Source organism: Danio aesculapii, chromosome 16 (assembly GCF_903798145.1).
Source record: "Danio aesculapii chromosome 16, fDanAes4.1, whole genome shotgun sequence".
NCBI classification, from domain to species: Eukaryota; Metazoa; Chordata; class Actinopteri; order Cypriniformes; family Danionidae; genus Danio; species Danio aesculapii.
The window spans coordinates 20,147,226-20,173,657 of record NC_079450.1 but is presented as its reverse complement, the minus strand read 5'-3'; the positions used below and the strand labels follow the sequence as shown (position 1 = coordinate 20,173,657).

Here is a 26,432-nt window from a genome sequence, read left to right as displayed (position 1 = left end):
ATTTAGATTTCTCGATTCATATTTTCTTTAAACAAGGCTGAATATGCTTTGCTAATTGTCCTTCTGATACAAAACAAGTCATTTCTTGTCACATTTTATTCAGCAATATCAATAACTATTACACAGTGATTACAATGGAGTCTTCATCCTCGTCCATGTCTTCCATTTAGGCTTTAAAACAAATCAAATGTGTAGAAATAACACTATAAGTACTGTGTGCAAACACTGTTCACCATTTCCTGTTTCCTTCAGTGTGGTGACATTACATGACCTTAATATCCACATGAAGCGATTACACAGAAAAACAAAAACCCGAAACTGTTCACAAAACTGTTGTTACAAATCATGTTTTTAAAGATGGATTTGATCCTAGATGACTTAATTATATTAGTAATATATTTAAATGTACATCCCACTTGATTGGATGTACTGCATGTCCATATAATAAATGCTGGCAAAGTGTGTCTCTCACTTCCAGACTTTGACAATGCCATCTCTAGAGGAAGTGACTATAAAGCCCTGCGTGGTCTGGAAAGTGGCGATGTCGGTGATGATATCATGGTGGCCCACAGGAAGGGATTCTGGGCCACGGCGAGGAGTGTCCTCGGTGGAGCCGCTCTTCTGTTTACTGTGGATCTCCTGGTGAATTTTAAAGACAGAGGAGAAGATCAGCTGAAAATGTAAGTGTAAAGAAACACCTGAATCAGCTGAAATGAGCTTCAGACCTGAACTACTTCTGTTCCTTCGATGATCTTGCGGTTGTAGAAAACAGAAGGGCAGTGGAGGGAGTCATTAGCACCGCCTGCGACGATGTATGATCTCTCAGGGTAAGCCAAATCCCAAAACCTGTGGATATTAATCAAAGCACACTCAAGTATATACTGTAACATGCACAATACAAATGCATCGGTAGTAAACTGAAAGACAGAAAAATGAGTCGAATTTATTGATAAAATATTATCACTTTACTACATTTCATTCAAGGTTTTTAAAGTGAATTTCATGTAAGGACTTGCTTAAGTTATGTTAGGGATAAAGTACATCCAGGATGATGAAGCTGCAGAAGCATACAATAACCTGCGGATTATTCAGTCACAAGATGGCGCCAAACAGACAAAAACGCAAAGCTGACAGAAACGAAACCACTTCACTGGAGCTTATAATAACCTACGTATTTTTCATTCACAAGACGGCGTCTAACAGTCAAAAACACGGCGTGAAAGACAAGCAAATACATATAAATGTGGATGTAAGTATGTGGAGTTGAGCCGATTGGGAACGAATTGGGAATAACATACATTGAATTGTCGTGACTGAACAATCAAAATCGAGTATGCCCCTGATTACCGTGCAATACGTAAAAGTAATTTTGTTTGTTGTGTAATTTTTACGTAGTCATTTAATGTTTGCTTTGTAATACTTTGTTTTAAGTACATTTTATTCTCTTGAGTTAAGTTAAGTTTTACTCAAAGAATGAAGCACTGCATTTGTTTCAAATGTACATTATTCATTATTTTCAGTATGAATGTGTCATTTTGAGTAAAAAATTACCGGTTAGAACTACACCTAACTGTTAAGGTAACTAATAAAACCGTAAATACAGATTGAAAACAGTGAAAAATGCTAAATCCCCTGTGCATGATGGCATTACCAGTATCAGAAAGTTTTACTTTGACATTTCCTCAAAGAATCATTGTAAACATAAAATATTCCACGTAAAATACACCTACAGTACAAATTTAAGATTTAACTTCTACAAGCTTCAACTGGGTAATAATATAGAATTGACATTTTTTTGTTCTTATCTGAACTAAATTGTTTAATGTAGAAATTACGTTTACTTTTTTGTAGTATTTATCACAGAATCATATTTAGCAGGTGATGGATACTTTTGAAACTCTAGCTGTGAAGCTTCAGAAACTTTTCTATCGTCTATCATTTGTCCAATCTATCATTCGGATCAAACAAGTAATTAGGAATTTGCATCAAATGGGAAGAAAAAAAAAATCTTTTTTTTTTTAAATAATAAAAGTTTTGCTGCTGTCTATCATAACCATTTGTAGTCTCTGAATGTCAACCCATTAACAAGTGTTTATATTTGGATCTCAAATTAGATTTATATCAGGTTGATTTTCCATTTGGACTTGCCTAATTAATATAACTTGCCTAGTTAAGCCTTTAAATTACACTTTAAGCTGAATACTTGTTTCTAGCAAAATATCTAGTAGAATATTATGTGCTGTCATAATGACAAAGACAAAATAATTGTATATCAGAAATTACTATATATCAGAAAAAAAACTATTATGTTTAAAAATATGTTGAAAAAAATTCAGCTAAAACAACACTTAGGAAATATTTAAAAATATGTATATTTTTAATTAAAATTTTATAGGACTAATAATTTTGTCTTCAACTGTATATAATATGCATACATCATGCATCATTTTTAAGTGTGAACTTAACAATTGGGGTGAAAGGAGTTTAAAAAGCTTGTTTCTCCCATCACTAGCCCACATAACCTAAGGTTGCCAAACATTTGCATCCAAAAATAAAGTACAGAGTCCAAAAAATTGACTATTATTAAATGATTGTGCTGTGGGTGGCCAGTGTATCTGAGTACGTTCACATGGCAACAATGTACTAAAAAGAGAAAAGGTTTTTGAATGTTTCATGTACATCAGCAAAAACAGTAAAAAAAAGAGCTGTATTAGACATGCCAAGCCAGTAGTTGGCATCATCACTCAGTATCTTGACAGTGATTAGACGCACCTGATTCTCATGTCAGATCCAGCTGTGAGAAGGAGAGGGTTTCCATCAGCAGGACTGCAGTATATGCCATGTACACTGTGAGGAGAGGGCTGCGGATGACAACAGGTAACCATTACTGAATTATCTTATTATTGAGAATGTGTTTTGTGATGTAGACACCATACCTGCATCTCCGAAAGCGGAGGCGCAGAGCTCGCCCACAGGGTGAACTTCCTGTCTCCTGTCTCCATATCCCACATGGACACCTCATTGTTACCCTGAACGGCTGAAGAAAATGAGAAAACACTTAATTATTCCCAAAAGTGACAGTAATGACTATTTCAAAACAAATAGTGTTCATTTGAACATTTAAATAATTGAAAACATTTAAATAAAAAAGTGTATCCGGGTTTACATGAAATATTAAGTGGTTTTCAACACTAATAATACTACAAAATATTTCTTAAGGACCAAAACCAAACTGACAACAAAACATTTACTTTACTTGGAGTGACCTCAGTATTCAGTGAAGGTGTACATCTCGTGAGTGTTATTTTACACTAAGCACATGTTTCATTGTTTGGATTGATTTTCTGCTTGTCGGGAAAATTATTTTGTCAGTCATCTGAGTGATCTAAGTTTTGCATTTATAGATTACTAGTCGTAAAGTACTATTTCTTAAGTGAAGGGCTGGGCGATAAAATTGGTATCTATTTCTTGACCAAACACCATTGTCAATATCGATGAAAAAAAAAAAAAAGATTTGGTATGAAGCGCTATAGTTTTATTAAAATGTGGCTGAGAGCGCATGTCTTGGAAGCAATGCCAATAGGGTTTGTACACATTTTTACCACAAAAATGACTTTTCCAGGACTTTCAAGTCAATTTTCATGACCTAATGTTTCATGTAATGTCTATTTATACATCCTAAATCATAAGAAAAGCAATGAACGTTTAAATTTATTACAGCATATCATAAAACGTACAACAATCTCTTTAGTTTTAATTTATTTTTATATTAATGTAAAATAGATGATGCTTACACTGCACTAATGATGTGAGACCATGTTTTTGGCCAAGAAAAGAAGTAAAAACATCTAACCTCCATTCCAGTATACAGATATTTGTCAAACTAATTTTAATTCATGTTAATAGTTTGTTAAACTAGCAATAGTAGGTAAAACTACTTTTATTGTAAAGCCGCCATCGCACTGCATTTTTCGCTTTATAGACTTCCATTCATAGGCATGCGAATGCGGCAGACCAGAAATGCAAGCACGTTCGACAAGTTTCACATTTCACTGCATTCGAAAGTTCAAGCTTGGTGAGTTCTTACCTGCGAAATCGCATCATGTGACTGTGTAGGACCGATAATTATTTAAAATATGAATTTTTTTAAAATAAGAAATTTTAAATATGGAGCAATCGCTCACTTTTATTAATGTCTAATCATATTGTATAAAACCACCCCCTTTTTCACAGCACCATACGACAGAATATCGCAAGTAAACTCTAGTGTGACAGCAGCTTAAGTCGCTTTGGACAAAAACATCTGCTAAATGACTAAATGTAATTTCCATGACTTTTCCAAAACCTTGTGGGTTTTTCTGTTTTTCCAAAACTTTTCCAGGACTAGAAAAAGCCATGTCAAAATTCTGACTTTTCATGATGGTTTTTCATGACCGTATGAACCCTGTTATGGTGTAAATTTGCCATTTCCAATAAAGGCGTGTGACTGTATGGGAGCGCCGCGGATATTTTGTTTAAGCGGCGCACATGTGACGCGTACGCATTTTCCAGCCGCACCTAGTTGAAAACATCTCAACTATGAATGCGGCGAGCGCACCGCGATTCAAGTAGAACTAACCAATCTGCTTCACACTTTGTACAGTATGTAATATACACATTTCTAATTACCACAGACAAACACAGCACACCCCAAAACAGCGGTGCTTTTCACTTTTCTGCATAAACTTGCATCGGAAATGCAGCAATGGTTTGTCTATTTGTCATCTTCAGAGAAAATGGTTGATGGTTGCCTAGTTACGAGAGACACCAGGGAAACACGAGCGCAAAGCTAACTGTTAATGGTTAAGGAAACCACACGCTCATGCTTGTCACTTCAGGTTAGAATAACAACACATGTGAAAATGAGTGCTGTAGAGCATTAGTGAGGAGTTAGATTGTAAATGAAAAGGGATGCAAGTATGTCACCAGAGCGGCTTTTTTGGTTTCTTTTCTTGCGCATCCCACCCACTAGCACCCTAACTGAAAGATTTTTTTTTGCACAGGGGGTAATGTAGTCATTCAACTTTACAAATTGTAATATTACAGTATGTACTTGAATAATGGTGGTTAGTTCATGTACTTGAAAGCTCAGATTTGATTATTATAATTTGTTTTGTTTACAGAGTTTGAGGTTTACTGTATCATTATTATTCACACCTTACAGATGTTGATCTACCTTAAAGTTTGCTTTGATTGTTCAGTATTTACGCTTTACCATTGCACACACTTAAACATTTTATTTATCAAGTTTAAGAGTCTCTTTAACACTTAAGTTTATTTTATTATAATGAGATCAGATATTTTGTTTAAATATTTTAGTTTTTGACTATTAAAACTATTTCCCTTAGTAATGTTGGTAAATAAAAATAAAGTGGTTAAATGAATAAACGCTAATAATACTAAATGTAATGTTAAAAAATATTCAATAATTATCGATATCGAATGATATGATTCATAATATTGTAATATTTTTTTGCAATATCGCCCATCACTAAGTGAAAGTGTTTTTGCATTTGAAATGACTTGTCAGGAAGAATTATTTCTTAAGAAAAAAAGTGTTTTGCATTGAAGCTATTAGTTCGGTTGTATTATTTCTTAAGTGTAAGTGCATTAGGTTAGTTTTTATTGAAAGGAATTATAAGGTCACCTAGGTAAACTGTAAGTCAGAGGTAAGCATTTGTAATTAAGGAAATGGTTTTGATTCACATCCTCGAGCTGAAGCCGTTCTTGACTAATTAGTAAGCAAAAATTATAATGTGACACTGAAGACTGGCAATGATGATCACTAAAGTAATGATGCTGAATATATTTTAAATGCATAAAAAAGTAAAAAAATCATTTTAAATCTTACTTTAATAATAAGGTTCTTTTGTGCAGTCTTAGCGGTTTTGGGATATTAAGCTATAAAGTTTTTGCAAATAAAAAAAACTATACAGGGCTCAAAACATTTCTAAATTTAAAAAAAGTCCCAAAATGAATAAAATGCAGTAGGTAAATTTCTTAATTTAGACAAAAAATCAGATAGAACCTAACCCTAGTTCCAAAGTGATGATATGATATTACAGTATTATAGTTTATTACAGAAATAAATGCAGTTGTGGTGATCATAAGAGTCTTCACCTGCAATGACAGATGACTGATACAGTGGATGCATCAGAAGGCGTCTGATCCGAGCTCGGGCCGGATGGGAGTGACTGGAAATTGGTAGCTGAAACCGCATATCCCAGCATGCCATTGTGCCATTACTTGTGCCTATATAAGTTGAGCATGAAATTAATGTAACCTTGACAGAGCAAACCTAGTTCATCCAACGCTACAAGTACTGTTCTCTCACCTACACACAGCCAACACTGGTGCATGTCAACAGCAAAGGAAGTGATGAGGCCCAGGCGCAGGTCATGGCGAAGGGTCCACGCGTTGCTGTTGCTTCGCAGGTCCCAACCGACCAAAAAGCCATTTACAGTAGCGTAGGCCAAAACAGTCTGTGCGCCAGAGTTAAAATGATGGACGTCCACCACACAGCCCTCATCCTTTGGATCCAAAAACCTGAAAGAGACTCATGCCTCACTGATCTGATCGCTGCTAATTTAGGCCCTGTTCACATCTGATATTAAGATGCGTTTTCGTGAAACCAATTACGAGTGGACAAAAATAAATACACATTCTCTCGCATTTTCTTCACACAGTACCTCTCATGCAGTGTCCGTCAGCTGGTGTTTTTCATAAGAGACAGCTTTATGAATGTTTTATATCATGTGTACAGTTTTTAATAATTGCATTCTATTCAATACAACATTTAGGGATGCAAGTTAAAGCTTTGATAATGTTGGATATGTTGCTTGTGTTTGATGGTCAGTCTTTTCTTGTGATCAATTCCACGTGATCCTTTGCATTATAATTGTATTCTAAAACACCTAATTTAACTGCTTTCGATGTTCAAAAACATTAGTTAAATGCATTTTATAAAAACAACAGCATATATACATGTTAAAATGGCAAAACAGAAAGTGTTAAGGCCTAATAGGAGTTGATCAGAAATACAGGAAATTAATTATCTATCATTTCATTAGTCAATGCATAAAGTAGCCTATTTATAAAGTGTTTAATTGATCTGATTCTAAGATTTCTTATAATTTTGTACATTTTGAAAATTGCGCTAGCCCACAGACTCTCCCTCATCTAAGAAGTGGTTAAAATTGGAAAAAAGGAACACGTTTAAATGAAGCTGAACGATAAATCAACATGAAATCTCATTTACACTTTAGCAAAAGCTGCGAAAAAGCAAAAGCTGCTCTATGTTGAGAGTCGCATAGAACAACCAAATTTACCCGGAAGAAACCCAGGAAATACCAACCAGCCTATGTGAAAACAGAAGATTAAACTGCTTTAAAATTCAGTGGGATTGAATCTTGTTATAATTTTCTTGACAAAAAGTTTGTAATGATGCAATGCCTTTGTCACTGCTTATTAGAATGCTATTATGAAATATGTTGCAAGCTTTATTCTGTGTAAGAAGACACAATTTCACGGTGGCGCAGTGGGTAGCACGATTGCCTCACACCAAAAAGGTCGCTGGTTCGAGCCTCAGCTGGGTCAGTTGGCATTTCTGTGTGGACTTTGCATGTTCTCTCCGTGTTGGCGTGGGTTTCCTCCGGGTGCTCTGGTTTCTCCCACAAGCCCAAAGACGTGGTATAGGTGAATTGGGTATGCTAAAATTGACCATAGTGTATGTGTGTGAATGTGTGTGTATGGGTGTTTCCTAGTGATGGGTTGCAGTTGGAAGGGCATCCGCTTTGTGAAACATAGGCTGGATAAGTTGCGGTTCATTCCGCTGTGGTGACTCCTGATTAATAAAGAGACTAAGCCGAAAAGAAAATGAATGAATGAATGAAGACACAATTTCACAGAAGGACTTATTTTAAACACTAAACTGAAGTGAGTTTTGAGTAAAAAGGTCATTTATGTGGTATTTTTGCACATGCTTTCAGATTTAACATTAGCAACACTTACTACAAAAGGCTGTAGTTCACAGAGAAGCTACACAAACAGCTGTCAATACCGCAGGATAACTATTTGCGATTTGACAATGACATGATAATATCGCATGCAATATTTTGAGTAGCTTGGCAGTGAACTATGGCTCTTTGTAGTAAACGCTGCTCCTGCTGAAGATTCACAGTTGATTACAGAGCCAGCTTTATAGAATAATGCGTACAACTATCGCATGCGATTTATCATTCAGCTCAACATTTAAACACCAGGTGTGAACAGTAATGCGTCTCCTTTGTCCTCTCGTGATCAAATAAACAAATCAAAAATGCATCTTAATACCAGATATGTACAGGGCCTTACTCATTTGCACTATTGTGTGGCAGTCAAATTCAGGAATCCACAAGCGGAGGAAGTGTTTAAATGAGCTGTACACACCTTGTCTGACAGGGCTGGACTTTGGGTGATTTGGGAGGCTTGTTTGCCTCGACTGCAAGGAGTTGGATAGAACCATTATCTGATGCGACTGCAAGGTAATGTGACCCCTGGCAAAACGTCAGTGTTTTCACATGGCCTCCAATGCGAGAATATGTCAGCACAGACCTGAAATGAACGTATACAAAATTGACATCATACCGATCCTTATACTACAACCTAAAAAATTCATAGACCTAAAAAAAAAAAAATTGACATCAGAATATAAAATACCTTGTGGTAGTCGTCTTGCCCTCCATTTTCTGGCTGTCCCAGATCTTGACAGTTCCATCATTGGAGCATGTAGCAAAGATGGAGTGCTCGTCTGAGACTCGGATTCGGTTGACAGCAGATTTGTGCTCATGTAGATGGGCCACTAGAAGACCTTTTGGATGCCACCCTGAAATGCATTAGTGCTACTGTTAGCAAAGTGAAATGTCTGAGGAAATATATATATATATATAATTTTGGGGGAAACTTGAGTAAACCAATTATTTAAAACGTCCTTAAATCAAAGCAAATTTTAAATTAAATTGAGGCAAAAACACTGAATAACACCTGACCCATATTAGTTCATTATTGATTTATACGGACACTTCCAGATTCTGTAAAAAATATGCTGTAATATCATATAAAATTATTTATACAATTTTCTATTTATGCATGTGTATGTGGGTATATATAATTTTCCCCCCTCGCACATTGTTACAATTGTATTGCATAGGGGACATTAAAAGCTGAAATTCATTGCATCAAACAACTTAAGCAACCCATTGAGATACAATATCTCTTCTACCAGGTAGTCCTGGTCAGCACCGGCAGCATGAGAGAAATTTACAAAAATAAATACATATACATGTCACAACACAGACACACACAAAACTAGTATTAAACCATAATCAATTAAAACATGTCCACTTTTGGATTTTAGTTTTAAATTGACAGTTTTAAAATATTTTTAAATATAGCGATAGATTGTACATTCTTCATATATGTTGTATTATATGTTGTAGTATATGTTGAAGCTGAATGCAGATCAAAAAATGGCATCTTAAGAGTATATCTACTGATCTGGTATTGTAAGTATTTGAACAGTACTTAAATTAGATATATACTATGGTAGTTTACCAACTAAAACTTAAAAGATGTAAACTAAGATACATTGTTTTCTCCTTAACTGTAATGAGGTCCATTCTGTCATTTTATATACATTACAGTGATGTGTGTGTGCACTTGAACCAGTGACAAATCTTAAGAATTATGATAAAGATCCAATTTTTTTAAAAACATTCAGAGGTGCGTGCATATAAAGTATATCTCTGTAATCCAATACTGATAGAAATGTACTCTTAACTAAACAGATATAGTGATTATCAGCACCTAATGAGTCTACAAAAGGTCATCTGCAGCTTTGGATTTTAGCATGAGATCTATGGTGGTGGATGAGGAGATTCCCCCCAATGTGTAAAGCGCTTTGAGTGCCCAGAAAAGCGCTATATTAATGTAAGGAATTATTATTATTATTATCAGTCAGAGTGTTGATGGCCACATGAGACATTAATGCGAGATTAGTGATGATGTGACTGCTGTACCTGGCAGTGGAGGTCTGCTCTCCCACTCTGCGCTCTCCATCATCTGTTTGGCCATGCGCTCTGCATTGCACTGCTCTCTCTTCTGCTGCACCAGCTGCTGCAGCTCTGCTTTACATGTGGTTATGCGCCGCTGATACGTGGACGATCCGGTTACCGACTGAACCACTTGAATAGTAGGAAGCGCGTTGGTTTTCCGTGGCTGCGTGGCTCCACTGTCTGGAATCTGTGGTTGAAGAGAAATATGGAAAGATTTATATTTTAATACTGTATTATCAGAATTACTGATGAAAATTACACAAGTACAGTGTTGTCTGCTAATATTGGCCTCATTGGTAAATATAAGCAAAGATGACTATGAAAAATGTCTGGTTTAACTTTTCAATCTTTCGCTTGTAATGTTCACAAACTTGTGAATCCTTAGTGCTGGGAAACACCCATAAACTCTCTCATTCACACACACACACACACACACACACTTTTCTCCCCATAGACTTCCATTCATAAGTGAATACATCAGACCGGAAACGCAATCTTGTGCCACAAGTTTTGCAGTTCGCTGTGTTGGAAAGTTCAAGCTTGGTGAACTCTGACCTGAGAAATCGCATCACATGATTGCGTAAGACCAATCGAAGATCAAAACTTGACCTCTAGACAAAAATTTAAAACATGGACCAATCGCTTTTTAAAAATTTTATGTCTAATCATCTTGTTTAATCCCGCCCCTTTTCGCAGCGTCGTATAAAAAGTATTTTGCACACACAAACTCCATTAAAACAGTGGCAATACTCATACATTACGGCCAATTTTAGTTTATCCAATTCACCTACAGTATACTACATGTCTTTGGCCAATGGGGGAAACCAGAGCACCCGGAAATGCCACCTGGCAGTTGGGGTCTCGAATCTTTTTTGCTGTTGGGCTCGAATCTAAAAACGAACTGAAGGGTTTTCAGTTTTTCTAGTTAAAGGTCCCGTGAAGTTAGGGCTGGGTGATTTTTTTTTTTTTTTTTTAAATCGCAAAGTAATCGAAATCGACATTCAGAACCTATAATCGAGCTAATTTTTCCAGGTCAATTTTTTTCGATTACTTTCCCTACCGCATGTTGAGTCACGTGACCGTAAATAAATAAAATAATCGTTCTTAATTGTAATCGAGCTAAAATGTACAATTAATCGAGATTTTGATTTTAGGCCAAATAGCCCAGCCCTACGTGACGTGCTTTAAAATGTGCATTTTAATTCAATGCGTGACGTAATATCAACCGACACATGAGGAGGGGGTGGGACGTTGTGTAGCTCCTCCCCTTTTTAAGAAACAGCCAATAGTGTTTTGTTTTATTACAGCTCTGCCAGTGAGAGTGCTTGAGCTCAAGCATATCAACCAAAAAGCATCTTGGAGGGGGCGGGGCATGTCAGATACCAGAAAGCATTTGATTGGTCACGATTTGATGAGAAATTGAAGTATGAGGTGACGTAAATAAAACCATTGATCCATTTAGAGCTGAACTGACAAACTACAAACTTTTACATGTTTATACTACTTTTAGATCTTCTAAACGTGAATTTTGTCACCGTTTTGGTGCGCACTGGCTTGTAGATATCCTAAAAACGAACAATACTGATACTAACATCTTATTAATAAAAACTTTAAAGACATTTCCTCCCACCCTTCTTTGCTTAATATTTACCAATATTAGTGGAGGACATTGTTTATTTACTCTGAGGAAAATCCAGCATGACTGAAAGCCTTTACTGACTACAAAGCTGCAACATGGACAAATGCAGACAGTGATGAAGGAAAAGGCAAGGAAAGAGAGGGCAGAGATAGAGAAGGAAAGGATGAAAGCACACTGTCGGCTCAGCGGTCGACCTGGGCTGAGGATGGAACATGAAGGAGGTTAAGAGTCTGTGAAGAACTCTCAGATCGCAGGCGCTTTCCGGCCAGACCTCCATTGGGCTCCCCACCACCACCCGCAACTACAACATTAGGTACCGTCGAGGGCGTGGATGCCGAGCTGGGAGGATCCAGAGAACCAAACATGCTCTTCCACTCTTCGTTCAAGTTGGAGTCCTGTTTCGTATGTTTGCGAGCTGCCAAAGGACAAAAAACAGAGCTACTTTAAAGGCATCTCTGATACAGTATGATGCATTTCTGGTTACTATGAAACATACAGTGCTTAGTTTAAGTGTTAACATGCTGACTGACGTGTGGAGAGAAATCAAGCAGTTTATTTAGTCAGGTACATTTGAAGTCAAAATTATTAGCCCTAATGTATTTTTTTATTTAATTCTTTTAAATTATTTCCCAAGTGCCGTTTAATGGAGACAAGATTTTTTTTTCAACATATTTTAAACAATAGTTGCAATAACTCATTTCTAAAAGCTAATTTTTTTGTCTTTGCCATGATACCAGAACATCATATTTCTCTAGTTATTTTGCAAGTGTTAGCATTGAGCTTTTTAAGTGCAATTTAAAGGCTTAATTAAGCTAACTAGCAATGCATTGAACAACAGTGGTTTGTTCTGTGGCCAGAACAAAAAAAAAAAAAAACAGCCTGCTTAAGAGGTCTAGTAATATTGACCTTAAAAATTGTTTAAAAATTTAAAAACAGCCAAACTAAAAGAAATTAGACTTTCTCTAGTAAAAAAATTATATGAACTACTGCCATACTTTGTTAAACATACCTAGGAAAAACAAACAAACCTTTTTAAAGGAGACTAATAATTTTGCCTTCAATTGTACACAGAGTACTTCAATTTAAATTATTAATTACCTGGTAATATTAGTTAAATTAATGAATTTGATCATAGAATAGAAACTGAATAAAAATATACTTTCCAATTAGAATGTATGTAATATTAAAATATTGTAACTATCATCAAATAAATAAAATTTTAAATACAACCACCTGCAATTTTACTTATACCTGCCATTTTTATAAGCCAATATTCAATTAGTTTTCTCACACTAGCTCAAAATGTTAATATACATTATAAAAATAGCTAAGGTGCATTCCACTACTTCTAAGTATATGCTACCATTGAATTGTCACCATGAAAATGTCAATACATTTTCTATTGTAACTTATTTTTAAATTTACTATATTACTTTGAAGGTAAAGCAGAAAATTCAGCATGTTTACTCTAGTATTCAGGTCCGACAGAATTTCTTCCTAATATGCTTATTGTGTAAGCAACATTTCTTATTGTTAATGTTTCTTCTTTTACTTTATATGCATTTGAAAAAATAAATATTTCATAACATTACAAATGTCTTTACTGATTATTTTTGAATTTTAAACATTTTTTCATTTAGAGTATACAGGGGAAATCTATTAATCTGTAGGTCCCATTTACACCTGATATCACAATTTTAGAAATCCAAAATAAATAAATAAAAATATTAGCCAGCATGTGTCGTCATGTACAACAAATGGTGTGTATCAACATCACATCTGCCTGCTATGGTGAATTTTCAGATCTAGCCACACAAAGCATTTGCATTAGTCAAAGTGAGTGATTGTAACTTCAAACAGAGCTGCTTAACATCTAAACAATATACCAGAGGCAGAAGAGATGAACTCTGTAAACAAACAAAGATATGATGCATTAATTTTAAACTGTGGACCAATAAGATGTGTATATATCCTGAAATGAAAGCAGAAAGAGTCAGGCACCTCTCTTGTCTTCAATCTCCTGCTTAGGCTTAACCAGATCCACTTGTCGGCCAGTGATGCCCAGTGTCCCGAGATCAATGACTCCGCTGTGGGCTCCTTCACTAAGGTGGCTCTGGTCTATGATGTTGGCTTTGGCCTTGTTAGACTTGAGCATGAAGTCTTTCAGAGCCAAGAGCTTATCCTCCTCAGCCTCCGTCATGCCCTGGAAGAAATCACATGATAATGGATTAACTTGATATGTAATGTGGTCACAAGGTTTATTTTTTCTTAAACTAGATTTCTATTAACCAGTCATTGCTTAGGGGTGTTGTTAAGGCTATGGCTTTTTCACAGAAATGTTCTTGTAAAACAAAACCATTTTCTCATTTAGGAGTACTTTTTGCATAAAGAAAACCAAACTACAGTAGCTGGCTAATACATTTATGTAGACAATAAAGATATTTAAGTACCAAAACTAGAGAAGTACAAAACTGGTAACTATTACACATTTTGAGTTTTAATTATAGGTGGGCATAGATTAATTTTTTTAATCTAGATTAATTTTGGAATAAATCTAAATTAATCTAGATTAAAATGGTTCATTTGAATTCTGCCGAATAATAAGTCTTTGAGAACGGGTTTCTCAAGCCAGGTGGCGCATTAAACCAGGGGTTCATCTCCTGTTTCCAAAATGAATCACAAACTGCTTGAGAAACTGATCTACTATGATAATTGGTGATAAAAAAAATTGTGTTCAATAAGATGTACTTGTGTTTACTAAATGTTTATTCAGTTAAACATGAATGTTGAACTGTAGGCCTACATAAGCTCAAAACAACGATTTTTGATTACCGTAATATGACTAAAGTCATAACTGAACTAAACAGGAATGGAATTAAGACATGTGAAGTATGCATATATTAGTGGCATTATTGAAGTAAACACTGCAATCAAACTATTGCCGTCATGAAGAACTTTTTGCCATATTTTCCGACAAGATCCACACACACGGCTGTCAGTAAAAGACCACACACACACGCATACACACACACAGAGACGCACATACACACATACAGACACTTAGGTATATCAAGGTGAAGTCTTCATAGCTAGCGTAGAATAGACCCAGCTCCCAACCCAACTTTGAGAATAGATTAACAGCGATATTTTTTTTTTTTTAAATCGCGTGATAAGAGTCTCGCGTCAACGCAGCACATTAACGCCGATAACGGCCCACTACTAGAGTTAATATAAGTAATTTATACATTTTAAATTTGAGTCGTCTATTAAAGTGCTATTCAGTATAACAATAGTTTATATACCAAGAACCCTGTCAGGCATAATTAGAACAATGTGTCATTTGATGTAGGCCCAAAATACTAATACATTTTAATTGTGTAAGTCTTCATATTTATCCTGAATGATGAATTTATCAGGGCATTAGTAATAATTTTAAATATAAATGATAAAATTTAGTATTAGTTATTCTTTGATTTATTTTAAAATGCAGGTCAGAAGAAGTATGTTATTTAATTTTTACATCATGCTGAACGACAAATTTAGACACATATTTAGATATTTTATTGGACCAATATATTTAAAATCACTTTTGTTAAATGTTAATACCAAAATAGGACATCTCATCTTTCACCTGCATAACTAGAAAAATAAAATTTCAATGAAATAAAACATTAAAATCAAATTGATTCATTAAATTTCTCTTAACCTGTGATAGAAGTTTCTTAAGCAGCTGGGCAATTGCTGGATCCTCAGGAATGGGGCATTCTGGGATGGAACCGTTGCGCTTCTTTTGCCGGAGTAGCAGGTGTCTGAAAAGGCTTCCGATGTCTTTGGAACGCAGTGCATAGTCAAAGATGGAGCGACTTACAGGCTCTTTCAGCACACTGAGCAACACAATCTCCTTATCAATCTGTCCACCAGCAGAAAAACACACATGAGCCAAAAGCACTACTTTTTGTCATGTCTTTCTGAATGTGCAGTACATTCATTCAACTTAATAACATGCAAACAAGTAGTAAATATTATAATACACAAGAGCTGAATGCGATAATACAGTGACCTCACCTGTATAATGGGCTGTGTGATGAAAGGGTTAAGATGTGGCATAAGTTTGCAGTAAACGTCAGCGATGTTTAGGTGCTGAGCGACCACAGTGATGAAACCCACAGCTCCATAGCGGATCCACAGGTTGGGATGACACAAGAAAGGAGCTGTGTGTGACAGTAACATTTTAAAATAATAAAATATATATACAATAGTTATGAAAAACAGTGGTGATGCCCATTAACTCCAAGAATATAATATAACGATAACTACGTTTGAGTCCACATTAACAAACAATAAGGATCTACAATCAGCTGATGCTTTACATTTTGCAAAGACACTCTGAAACTTTTACTGTGAGAGGAGGTGGGATAACTTATAACTGCTAAAGACATTTTTATGCAAAGTTTAGGCAGACCTTTTATTTTTTGATGAACTATACCTTTAAATTCAAGTTTTCAATTCAAGTTTATTAATATAGCGCTTTTTACAGTAATTATCAATGCTTCCTACAGGTTGAAATATACTTGCGGTGGTGCCAGATTGAAACACACCATTTACCTACGTCACATAAATAGTTGACTATATGCGAAAACAAAACATAATTTACTTTTTAACTATATTTTCATTTACTATGACACTGTTATACACTGTATCTTTTCGATGGGTTAAAAAAAAAGACTTGAAATAAAAAAAAGAAATCCACTATTTCTCTTACTCTTATGCTATTCAGGAGCCATGTGCACCCACTGACAGGTCAAATCTGCTTCTCTCTCTTATTTTTTAAGTTCAAAGCAAACTGGAATGCCAAAGCATTTTAGACATCTATTTAAAATAACCTATAAATTATATTAACATCATCAAATTAATAAAATAATCAGCAAATGAGAAATAAATTACAGAAAAAGGAATAAAACAAACAATATTTCTAAAAATTGTAATAATTACAAGATTAAAACTATCAGTTACTAGATTATAGAAATAAGGCAAATGAGTTGATTAACCATTATGGTGTACATATATTTTGCAACCAGTTTAAACCAGTCATTTCATCCTCTCCGAGTATCTAGTAGAGGTGTGAACCTAGACTGGTCTCACGGTTCGGTTTGGTTACGATTATCATGCCATCGATTCGGTTCAATTCGATATCTCTGTGCATCACGGTGCATTGAAGATGCTTTCCATACACTTTTATATTTTACTTCACAGGCACTGTTCACCAATGAGTGACACTGATAAACGGCAGCAGAGTAGTGTTGCCAGATTGGGCGGTTTTGGATAGTTTTTGGACTGGAATCAGTCAGCTACATCTGGCAAAATGGCAGCGGTTTCATGATAGACGTGGTGAAGAAAACTCACGCGCTCGTGTCTGTATCCAGAAGTGTAACAGCCGAGAGAAGAGGAAAAGTCACGCAGCAGGTCAAATGGGCCACAGTGAGAGAGAGAGAAATGGAGTTTACGTTCATTCTCTCAATCGAAGAGAAATAGGGGCTTCTGCTGTTCAGTGTCAGTGTAAGACTGTCCAGCAAACACACACGCAATGCGTTTCTGCGTTTTTAAGAAGTTGGGAGCATTGTAAACACTTGCGCTCGCCTTCCTCGCCATAGTAAGCTACGGTATCATAGCGCATATGAGATAAATGACATCAGTACACAATAACCGGTTATGATTATTACTGAACCGATACCGAAATGTCCCCATCTGCATCGTGGTGCACCAAAGAAACAATACATTTTGACACCCCTAGTATCTAGTAAAGTTTTTCTGAGTCGTTTAGATTAAAGAATGAATGAATTATTTAATGCATCTCGCGTAAGGTAATGCAAAATTGCATACAATTAACGACAGCTTTAGAAAGTAAAAGTTAGAATCCCGGATATTTTAGAAGGTTTAGAAACCTGGCCAGACCAATTTTTTAAGTGCCAAAAAGGTGCGTCTCTGTGGGTCTGTTGATGGGTGTCGTGCACACAGAACGAGACTGGTAAATAAGAGAAGGTTTCCCACTACTTAATCGATCGCGGATGTTTGGGTATATTCGGTGGATACAAAATGGTGCAAAAGGATGATGATAATAATAGTAAAATAGCAATAGTAAAACTTGGGCGGCCGTTAATATACCTGGGCGGCCCGCCCAAGTAAAGTCTTTGTGTGGGAAGAACTGATTATTGTTTCAAAGTAGCTTTACAAAAGGTGCACATTATTGCATTACAATCAGATACAAGTTATTACATACAGACAAAGTTAACCTGCAATTTTATAGCATATAGGTGATGTCTATGTGCACATGTTTAATGAAGTGTAAATGAGCCTTTTTATTAGAATGGATTCTAACTGGCTATCAGCGTTTTAGTGTTAAAAAACTGAAAGTAATCTATTCTGAAAGTTATTTCAACAATGTTGTTTTTCTGTATTTTTAGAATACAATTTAAAAAACAATTTTTAGAACATATTCTTTATTGTTATAGTTATCATCCTTGGTGTGAACATCCCTTAAAAAAAGGGTAATTTTTCTTACCAATATCGCTGACAAACTCATAGATGTGAGGCTTCTGCAACAGCCCTAGCTGACACATGCAGGTCAGAGCGTTGAGAGCTTTATAAATGACAAACTCTTCAACGTCACTCAGGCCTTGCTGGAGAAGAGGCTTCAAGATTGAGGAGCTCTGCCAGCCCACATATGCTGCTACACCTGCAGCGAGAAGGAGATGTGGTTAATAGGGCTGGTAAAATAATCAAAATGAAATGACAAAGCATTTAAGTAAAGCTGCGATTTTCATGCACATCTTGCCAGGAAAGGACGGTTCTGTGATCAATAGTAAAGCCCCTCCAAAAGTGCGCTCTCACTCTCAAATCCATAGAGAAGAAACTCAGCTTTCATTGATTCAGCAAAACTAATAATCACACAACTACTAAATCATCTTACATAAGGATTTTAAACACTCGACTGTTATGATGTGGTATTTTCATGTGCTTTTAGACAGCAGCATGTACTACAAAGAGTCGCAGTTCACTGAGAAGCTACACAAGTAGATGTCATTCTCACAGAATGATTATCACAATTTCATTATTGTATGATGAAGGTAAATAGGTACTGTATGTAAATCTACTTTGATTTTAAACATGATTTGGCATAGCTTGTCACTGTAAAACAACTTGGTGTAATAGCTGGAGATTTACTAGAACCAAAAATTGCAACCCTGACAAATTTTGCACTCCCTCTCTGAATTCGCTATCAGATTACCTAATCCCAAGCACACCTCCTAATACTAAACCCAACCCATAAACTGAGGAATGAGGGTCGGAGATGGGAATATCCGCAGTGGAATGTTTCACTTCCTACCACAATGCACTCCAGTCAATCGTGCATCAGAGTTGCATTTTACCATGTGAATATTTCATAACATTTCATGTTATTGTGCTAAATTGTGGCTAAAACTAAAAAAGAACTGAAAATACTTGATGTCCTCTGAATACAGCTAACAAAATAACAAAACAAATTGAATATCATCTCAGAAAAAGCCTTTTTGTATTGTAAATATATTTGAAAGTGTATTTACATGTTCACAGTATTCACGGTAGCTCCTTGCTAATCTCACTGAAACCACACTAGCCGCCAGCTTTGAAATAATGTCAAATAATATGTCTTCCTGAAGTTGTGGTTTATACATTTGCCTCAAGTTGATTGGTCAGTTGTCTGACTTCTAGCAGCATTCTAGATATTATTTCCTAGTAAGAAGTAAGAAAACATCCAATTCTGAGTTGTCTGGAATACAGCAATAATCTGGCAGGGGTGCATTGTTTGCCACCTTAGATTAATCGCCCAGCCCTAGTGGTTAGTGTGATTTTCTAATATTATATGAAGCAGGCAACTTGCCGACTATGCTGTCAAAGAAAGCTCCTCGGAGATGCCAGTCGTTCTTGTCGTTGAGGAAGGTGATCATGTGGGAGAGAAGGACATCATTGGCTTTCTGCCTGCCGAAGAACACACAGAGGCGCGTAATGCCGTTCTCCATCAGCGTCTGTTTGACGATGTTTTCAGGATCGCTTAGCAAAGTCACCACCTTCTGCTGAACCATCTCATGCAGCGCCTGCAACTCTGTGTACAACAGATAGATCATATCCACAGCATTTTAATGACAATACAAGCCTCTCTATTACACGGGGATCTGTTATCTGTTACATCAGATAACCTTATTTTAAGATTACCAGAAAAGTGAGCTTTAACTGAAGGACAAACGTGTACCTGAATCATAGTTTTCATTGGGGTGAAGAGTTTCTTCGGTGTCCTCTCCATTCAGATCGTGTTCAGAGCTCAAATTATTCTCCTGCACCAGCTCCAGAAAACGCAGTGCTGTCTCGGCCAGATGGGCTATGTTTTCTATAAAGAAAATATAATATAAATTTATAATATATATTTCATTCATTCATTTTCCTTCGGCTTAGTCCCTTATTTATCAGGGGTCGCCACAGCGGACTGAACCGCCAACTATTCTGGCATATGCTTTCCTTCCAGCCCCAACCTAGTACTGGGAAACACTCATACACTCTTGTATTCACACACACCATAGACTACGACCAATTTTGTTTATCCAATTCACATATAGCGCATGTCTTTGGACTGTAAGGGAAACCAGAGCACCCAGAAGAAACCCACGTGAACACGGGGAGAACATGCAAACTCCAAATATATCTATTTATGTAATACAGTATAATGTAAAATTTAAAGCATCTGTACAAAATAAAAGTACTGTTTTTCTTTTAATAATAAAACTTTCTTATCCTAAACTTATTTCAATATAATTTATCATATATTATAATCTAATTAATTATATTAAAAGATATGAATATAGGCGACGCAGGGGCGCAGTAGGTAGTGCTGTCGCCTCACAGCAAGAAAGTCAGTGGTTCGAGCCTCGGCTGGGTCAGTTGGCGTTTCTGTGTGGAGTTTGCATTTTCTCCCCGCATTCCTGTGGGTTTCCTCCGGGTGCTCCGGTACAGGTGAATTGGGTAAGCTAAAACTGTCCGTAGTGGATGTGTGTGAATGCGTGTATGGGTGTTCCCCAGTGATGGGTTGCAGCTAGAAGGGCATCTGCTGTGTAAAACATATTCTGGATAAGTTGGTGGTTCATTCCGCTGTGGCGACCCCAGATTAATAAAGGTACTGAGCTGAAAATAAAATAAATGAATGATATGAATATACAGTATTGGAAAATTTTAGAAACAATTTGAAAAATCTCAGTTCATCCGGATGTACAGGATTTGTTATGAGTTACAGCTGAATAACATGTTATTATTTGTTTTCTGTAAAGGTCTGATAACAGTTGATGATAAAATAAATCATTTAATTTGCCGAATAGAATAAATCAGCGTTATTTCACTACATATCGATTGCTTAGCTCATATGAAGTTTGAACATTGAGAACAAAAATAATTAAGAACATTGTTATTTTGTTGTCTAAAAACTAATATAAACGTACCCAAAACATGCTATTTTATTTTAATCCATTGTCTTTTTATGCTGTAAAAATGACAATTTATTTTTATTTTACATTTTTAAAAGGAAATTTCATCAGTAATGTGCGGAACAAAACAAAAACTATGTTTTACTCAAACATATAACTAACAAAAAACTATCAAATAAATTTCTACAGTTGTGTATGAAATATATATATATATATATATATATATATATAATATATATATATATATATATATATATATATATATATATATATATATATATATATATATATTTTTTTTTTTTTTTTTTTCATTTTAAAATGCCAAAGTGACTGAATTGTGAAAAAATATCAACATGTTCCAACCCATTATCAGTAGAATACCTGCATAAGCAAGTCTGACAATTGTGGCTTCATCTTGGGCCAAGTGGGCAATGCCAGGCAAAATGTACTCCGGGTAGATATTGACATCATTGCGAGGAACCTCCTTGACCAGAGCCAGCACTTTAGTCAGCGTGCGAACGGCCTCGGCTCTGACACGCGGCATAGAGTCATTGCAGAAGTGCAGCAAATACGGCGTGATCCTGTCCAGCAGAATCTCCACATTAAGTCGGCCCGCCAGATGAAGGATCAGTTCCAGCGCTGCCAGCTTGGAGTCACAAAATCGAAGCGTCTGTAGACATGAAGTGATCACTGACACCAGCACCACCAGGCCTTGTTCTTTGGATGAGCTAAACTCCTGGGATGCTTTCTCTTGTTTTTCAGCCTTCACCGTCTGTCCGCCGCTGCACAGGTTGTTGAGGATGTTCTCCAGGTTTTTACGGATCACCAAGACTCTTTCATCAGCGGACTGGAAGGTCTCCTTGGCAAACTGGGCCATGTACGGTTGAAGGAAGGTGTAGAAGATTTCTGGGAAAGCTTTTCCTCGCTGCTGCTTGAGGTATTCTTCAGCTGTCAGCCGCTTTTCTGGCTCTCGCTGCACCATTTGAGCCACCTGCAAAAAGTGGAGGAAATTAAACTGAGAACTACATGGTAGGTAACTAGTATCATATTATTAATCAAATTCATAAATGATTATATCATTTATTAAACTATGCTTTTAATTTTAAAATGCGGACACTAACATGTGTTTTTTAAAGGAAATTAATAGTTTTATCGAGGAGAGAAAAATGTAAATTGATCAAATGTAAGAGTACAGATGTTATTTTATTTCAAATATTTGCTGTTCTTTTGATACCACAATTTTTCATGAAAAGTATGCATCCTAGGTCCTAAAAGATGTTAAACATCATTAATAATAATAATAATAATAATAATAATAATAATAATAATAATAATAATATGCAAAAAATAAATAAAAATAACAGTACATTAGATAGAAGAAGGTCCTCCAAAAGTGGCTCGGTGGATTCAGAGACGAAAACAAGTCTATGTAATGGAAAAAATGACTGCATGTCTACAAATGAAGATATTTTTCTGAAGAGGTGGAAAAGTGTTTATAAAATATTTAGTTATGTATATTTAGAGGTTAATTAACCTATCACCAATGTAATCTGAGGTAACTGCAATGTAACGATGTACAAATGTGTCCCCCTCAAAAGAATTTATGATGGCAGTACAGTACTCTTTATTTATTTATTCATTCATTAGTTTTCCTTCGGCTTAGTTCCTTTATTCATCAGGGGTCACCACAGCGGAATGAACCGCCAATTTATGCATCATATATTTTACACAGTGGATAATATGATTTTTTAAATCATAAAGATTAAAATAATAATAATTATAATAATAATAATTTAATTCTTAGTGTTTAATTCGAAGTGTTCTTTGAACGATTTGGCACGATAGTGGAAAAGCGGCTTATTATTATTATTATCATAGTGTTATTTAAATACTACTTAAATTTCTGAATGATCATGTGAGATTTAAGTAATGGCTAAAAAATAAGGAATAAATTCTGTAATTTCATTTTAACAATATAGCAAAGTAAGTGTCAATTTTAAAATCAAGATATTCAATTTTGTATACATTTCACAAGCCTACAATTTTACTAAATTTTAAACAAATCTAATAAGCATTTATGCATTAAAGTGGCGAATTTGGTACATCTCTAGTATCAACACACTTCTAGATTCCCATCGTTGCATTGTGTGTAATTTCCATTGTTTACACAATGGTTTGTTTCCCATTGTTTCCCGTTCCCATTGTTCCCATTATTGTTCTGTGTGATTGGCTCTTAGATTAATATGGAGTGAAAAAAGTCCAGAGCTTATCATTGCTATTGACATTAATTTTATCGCAATTTGATATAATATCGTTTATCAGTCCAGCCCTACATTAAAGCATTTATTATTAAGCATTTATTAGATTAAAAATCCAGTGAAATTGTAGAATTTGCCTCGTTCACATAAAAACTCTTTTACTGACCCCCAAATTAATGAATAGTAATACTATGTAAAGCCTGAAATGAAAGTACACTAAAATCTCAAGTGAACAGAAGGGCTACCAATTCTCGAATACTGTGATCTTCAATTTTCATCAGCACTTGTTCGGTTTGGAAATGCCCTTTACGATAAGCCAGCAGTTGTGAGAGGTCAAAAAGCGGAACACCCTCTGTGAACAATTCCGCAATCACACAACCTAAGAAGAGAGAATAAAAACATCAATATGTCATATTATAAAGCATTAGCTTTAAGCAGACAAAAGAACAATTTAACAGCAATGGATATACCAGCTGAGAAGATGTCCATGGCCTGCTTGAGCTCCCCTCTGGTCCTTTGACTATTACTAGAAAGATCCACGAGAGGAGTAGTCTGGTCACTTTCTGTTGCAAACATGCTGCCATCCACAAATCTCTCTGGTGCAATGTAACATGTTCTCCTCCTGGACGTGTCGAAGAAGTAATTGAAATCTGCCGGATTGTCTTCAGGCAAGTATGTTGGCTTAAAACTAGCAAAGTCTGTTAAAAGCACCCAGTTCCAGCTTGTCACCATAACGTTCTCTGTTTTAATGTCTCCGTGACGCACACCAGATTTATGGGCCTGGTCCACAGCATTGAGAAGCTGGAAGGCGATCCACTTCTTCTCCACGTTATTGAGGAAAGGCCGTGTACTAATACGGTCATACAAGTTGTCCCGGACATACTGGCGAAACAGAATGGCTGCTTTTTCAGTAAGCGTGGCTTTTTGGAAAGGCAGGCAGTTTTGACAGGAGTGCAGGCGGATTTTCAGCTCCTCCAGCTCTTGTTTGTAGCTGGTCAGGGGTAGAGAAGGGTCCTGGATGGCAAAGACCTTAACAACAACCAGTCCTTCCCTGTGTTTTGCCCGGGCCACTTTGAAAAAGCGCGTACTGCCCAAACTTTTGTCATATTCGTAATCATGGATGTCAGAGAAGTAACTGTCCACTGAAAGGATCTGCGACGGAGCAATTCCAGCCAGTTGGTTCCCCATCTCACTGGATCACAGATGCTTCTCCCACAGACAAATCTATAACTGGATAGATAGATAGATAGATAGATAGATAGATAGATAGATAGATAGATAGATAGATAGATAGATAGATAGATAGATAGATAGATAGATAGATAGATAGATAGATAGATAGATAGATAGATAGATGTTTTTTATTTGTCTTTATTTTAACATTATTAAAATGGTTTTTATTTTGTATTTTGGTTGTTATATATTCTTGATTTCTTTTTTAAACGGATCCTTTTTTCATGATATTTTAACAAGTGTTTACTGCTATTGCCATGCAAAAATGTTTTCTCAAGTACAGTCTCATAGCTATTTAATTTTTTCTTGTTATGATTTTTAACTAGCATTTAACCTTATATTTTTAAGCACTACAATAAGGTTAAGCTTGTTTAAATTATTGCAAAACATGAACATCTGTTCGAAATTTTATAAGAGTAATCAAAATGTGAGCAAATGTAATATGAGCAATTGCTTGCAAATGTCAACCTTGCCATGAAAAAAAGATTAAGTTTTAACCAAAATACAGAAACCGTTTCTAAGTTTTTGTGTAAGCAAGTATTTTACAGTGCTTTATAATACTCAAATATGTATCTGTTAATGTTTTCAAACTATTATATTTGATTTACCAGTCACACAATTTCACGTGTCACATCCATAACGAAGCTTTTTCTATAGAGAGCCAACTATTATCCTTTTGATTAGCATCGTTTCTTTTGGTTTGTGCAGTTTAATTCACAGAATGTCTACGAAGTATGTTGTATACTGTAAACTCGCTGACTTTTTTTGGTCACATCCATAACGCATGTTTCTTTTCCTCATTTAAAGTACAAAACATGTTTACAGATTGATATTTTTCTGATCCCGTAACTCTGTGGTCAGTTGTTTTGGAAAATATAAACAGTTTTTTTCCCATAAAATATTACCATGTACTTTCTATGTGACTTTATGTGTGAGTTTTTACTGCAAATATCCCATCCACAACGCTGGAATTGCAAATATGTTACGCTTAAAGTCACTAAAACAAACACATTATGAACATGGTTATTTAATTGTCACCCACAATTACATTTCCTAAGTCATTCTTTTTAAAAACCTAATGATTTAACACTAATCATAACTAACTGATAAGTAATTACCAGCAAACTGAGTACACGTGCAATGTATTGTCAAAGCTTAAAATTGAGTATACAGTTTTCGTCCCATCATATGGTGTCATGGGACATAAATGCTGCATCATATCTGTTAGCTATGCTCGCTATGAAACGTCCAATTCAAAATACTGGCATTGCTGCAGTTTTCTCTCGACAAATGCTGCCAGTTTTAACGTAATATACGAAGTGCGTGTACACAGACGGTGTTTGTTTACAACCCTGATGTAAAAATAAACGGTTGTTTACCTGGTTCTCTCAGCCGCAGCGCGCTGTCATCTAACCGAGTGGTTTATTTTCTCCCGCCTTGCTCAAAATAACATTCTACATTTTGCCCAAGCACAAACGATGTTAATAAAACTTCAAATCACACGAATGATACAATAAACAGATATTTACACATATGAGCCGTTTCGTGCGTTATTACTGTATAAGCGGTGAAACTGTGCTTTAAATCTATACTGTCTGACCTGAGGTCAGCTTCCTCAGATCATTAGCAACAGGCTATTGGATAAAAAGCCCAATGCGACTGGTCT

The 26,432-nt window shown here is 35.8% G+C and overlaps 1 protein-coding gene across 3 annotated transcripts; it reads right to left on the bottom strand.

The window, feature by feature from the left end:
• Positions 1-78: 78 nt before the first annotated feature.
• On the bottom strand, positions 79-26,346 carry pik3r4 (phosphoinositide-3-kinase, regulatory subunit 4). 3 transcript variants are annotated; one of them, XM_056475168.1, is made up of 21 exons: positions 26,146-26,346; positions 24,004-24,763; positions 23,779-23,912; positions 21,657-22,266; positions 20,057-20,191; positions 19,688-19,909; positions 18,329-18,502; positions 15,835-15,980; positions 15,476-15,679; positions 13,771-13,972; positions 13,656-13,676; positions 12,087-12,184; positions 10,095-10,317; positions 8,737-8,902; positions 8,467-8,631; positions 6,374-6,585; positions 6,160-6,291; positions 2,937-3,037; positions 2,773-2,861; positions 726-846; positions 79-639 (listed from the first exon to the last, which is right to left on the bottom strand). In XM_056475168.1, exons 2-21 carry the CDS (start codon positions 24,719-24,721, stop codon positions 469-471), a joined length of 4,044 nt encoding a protein of 1,347 aa, XP_056331143.1. In that variant the 5' UTR covers positions 24,722-24,763; positions 26,146-26,346; the 3' UTR covers positions 79-468. The 3 variants fall into 3 exon arrangements, with proteins under 3 accessions (XP_056331143.1, XP_056331142.1, XP_056331144.1); XM_056475167.1 differs by lacking the exon at positions 13,656-13,676 and having other exon boundaries at positions 11,964-12,184; XM_056475169.1 differs by lacking the exon at positions 13,656-13,676.
• Between the last annotated feature and the right edge of the window lie 86 nt (positions 26,347-26,432).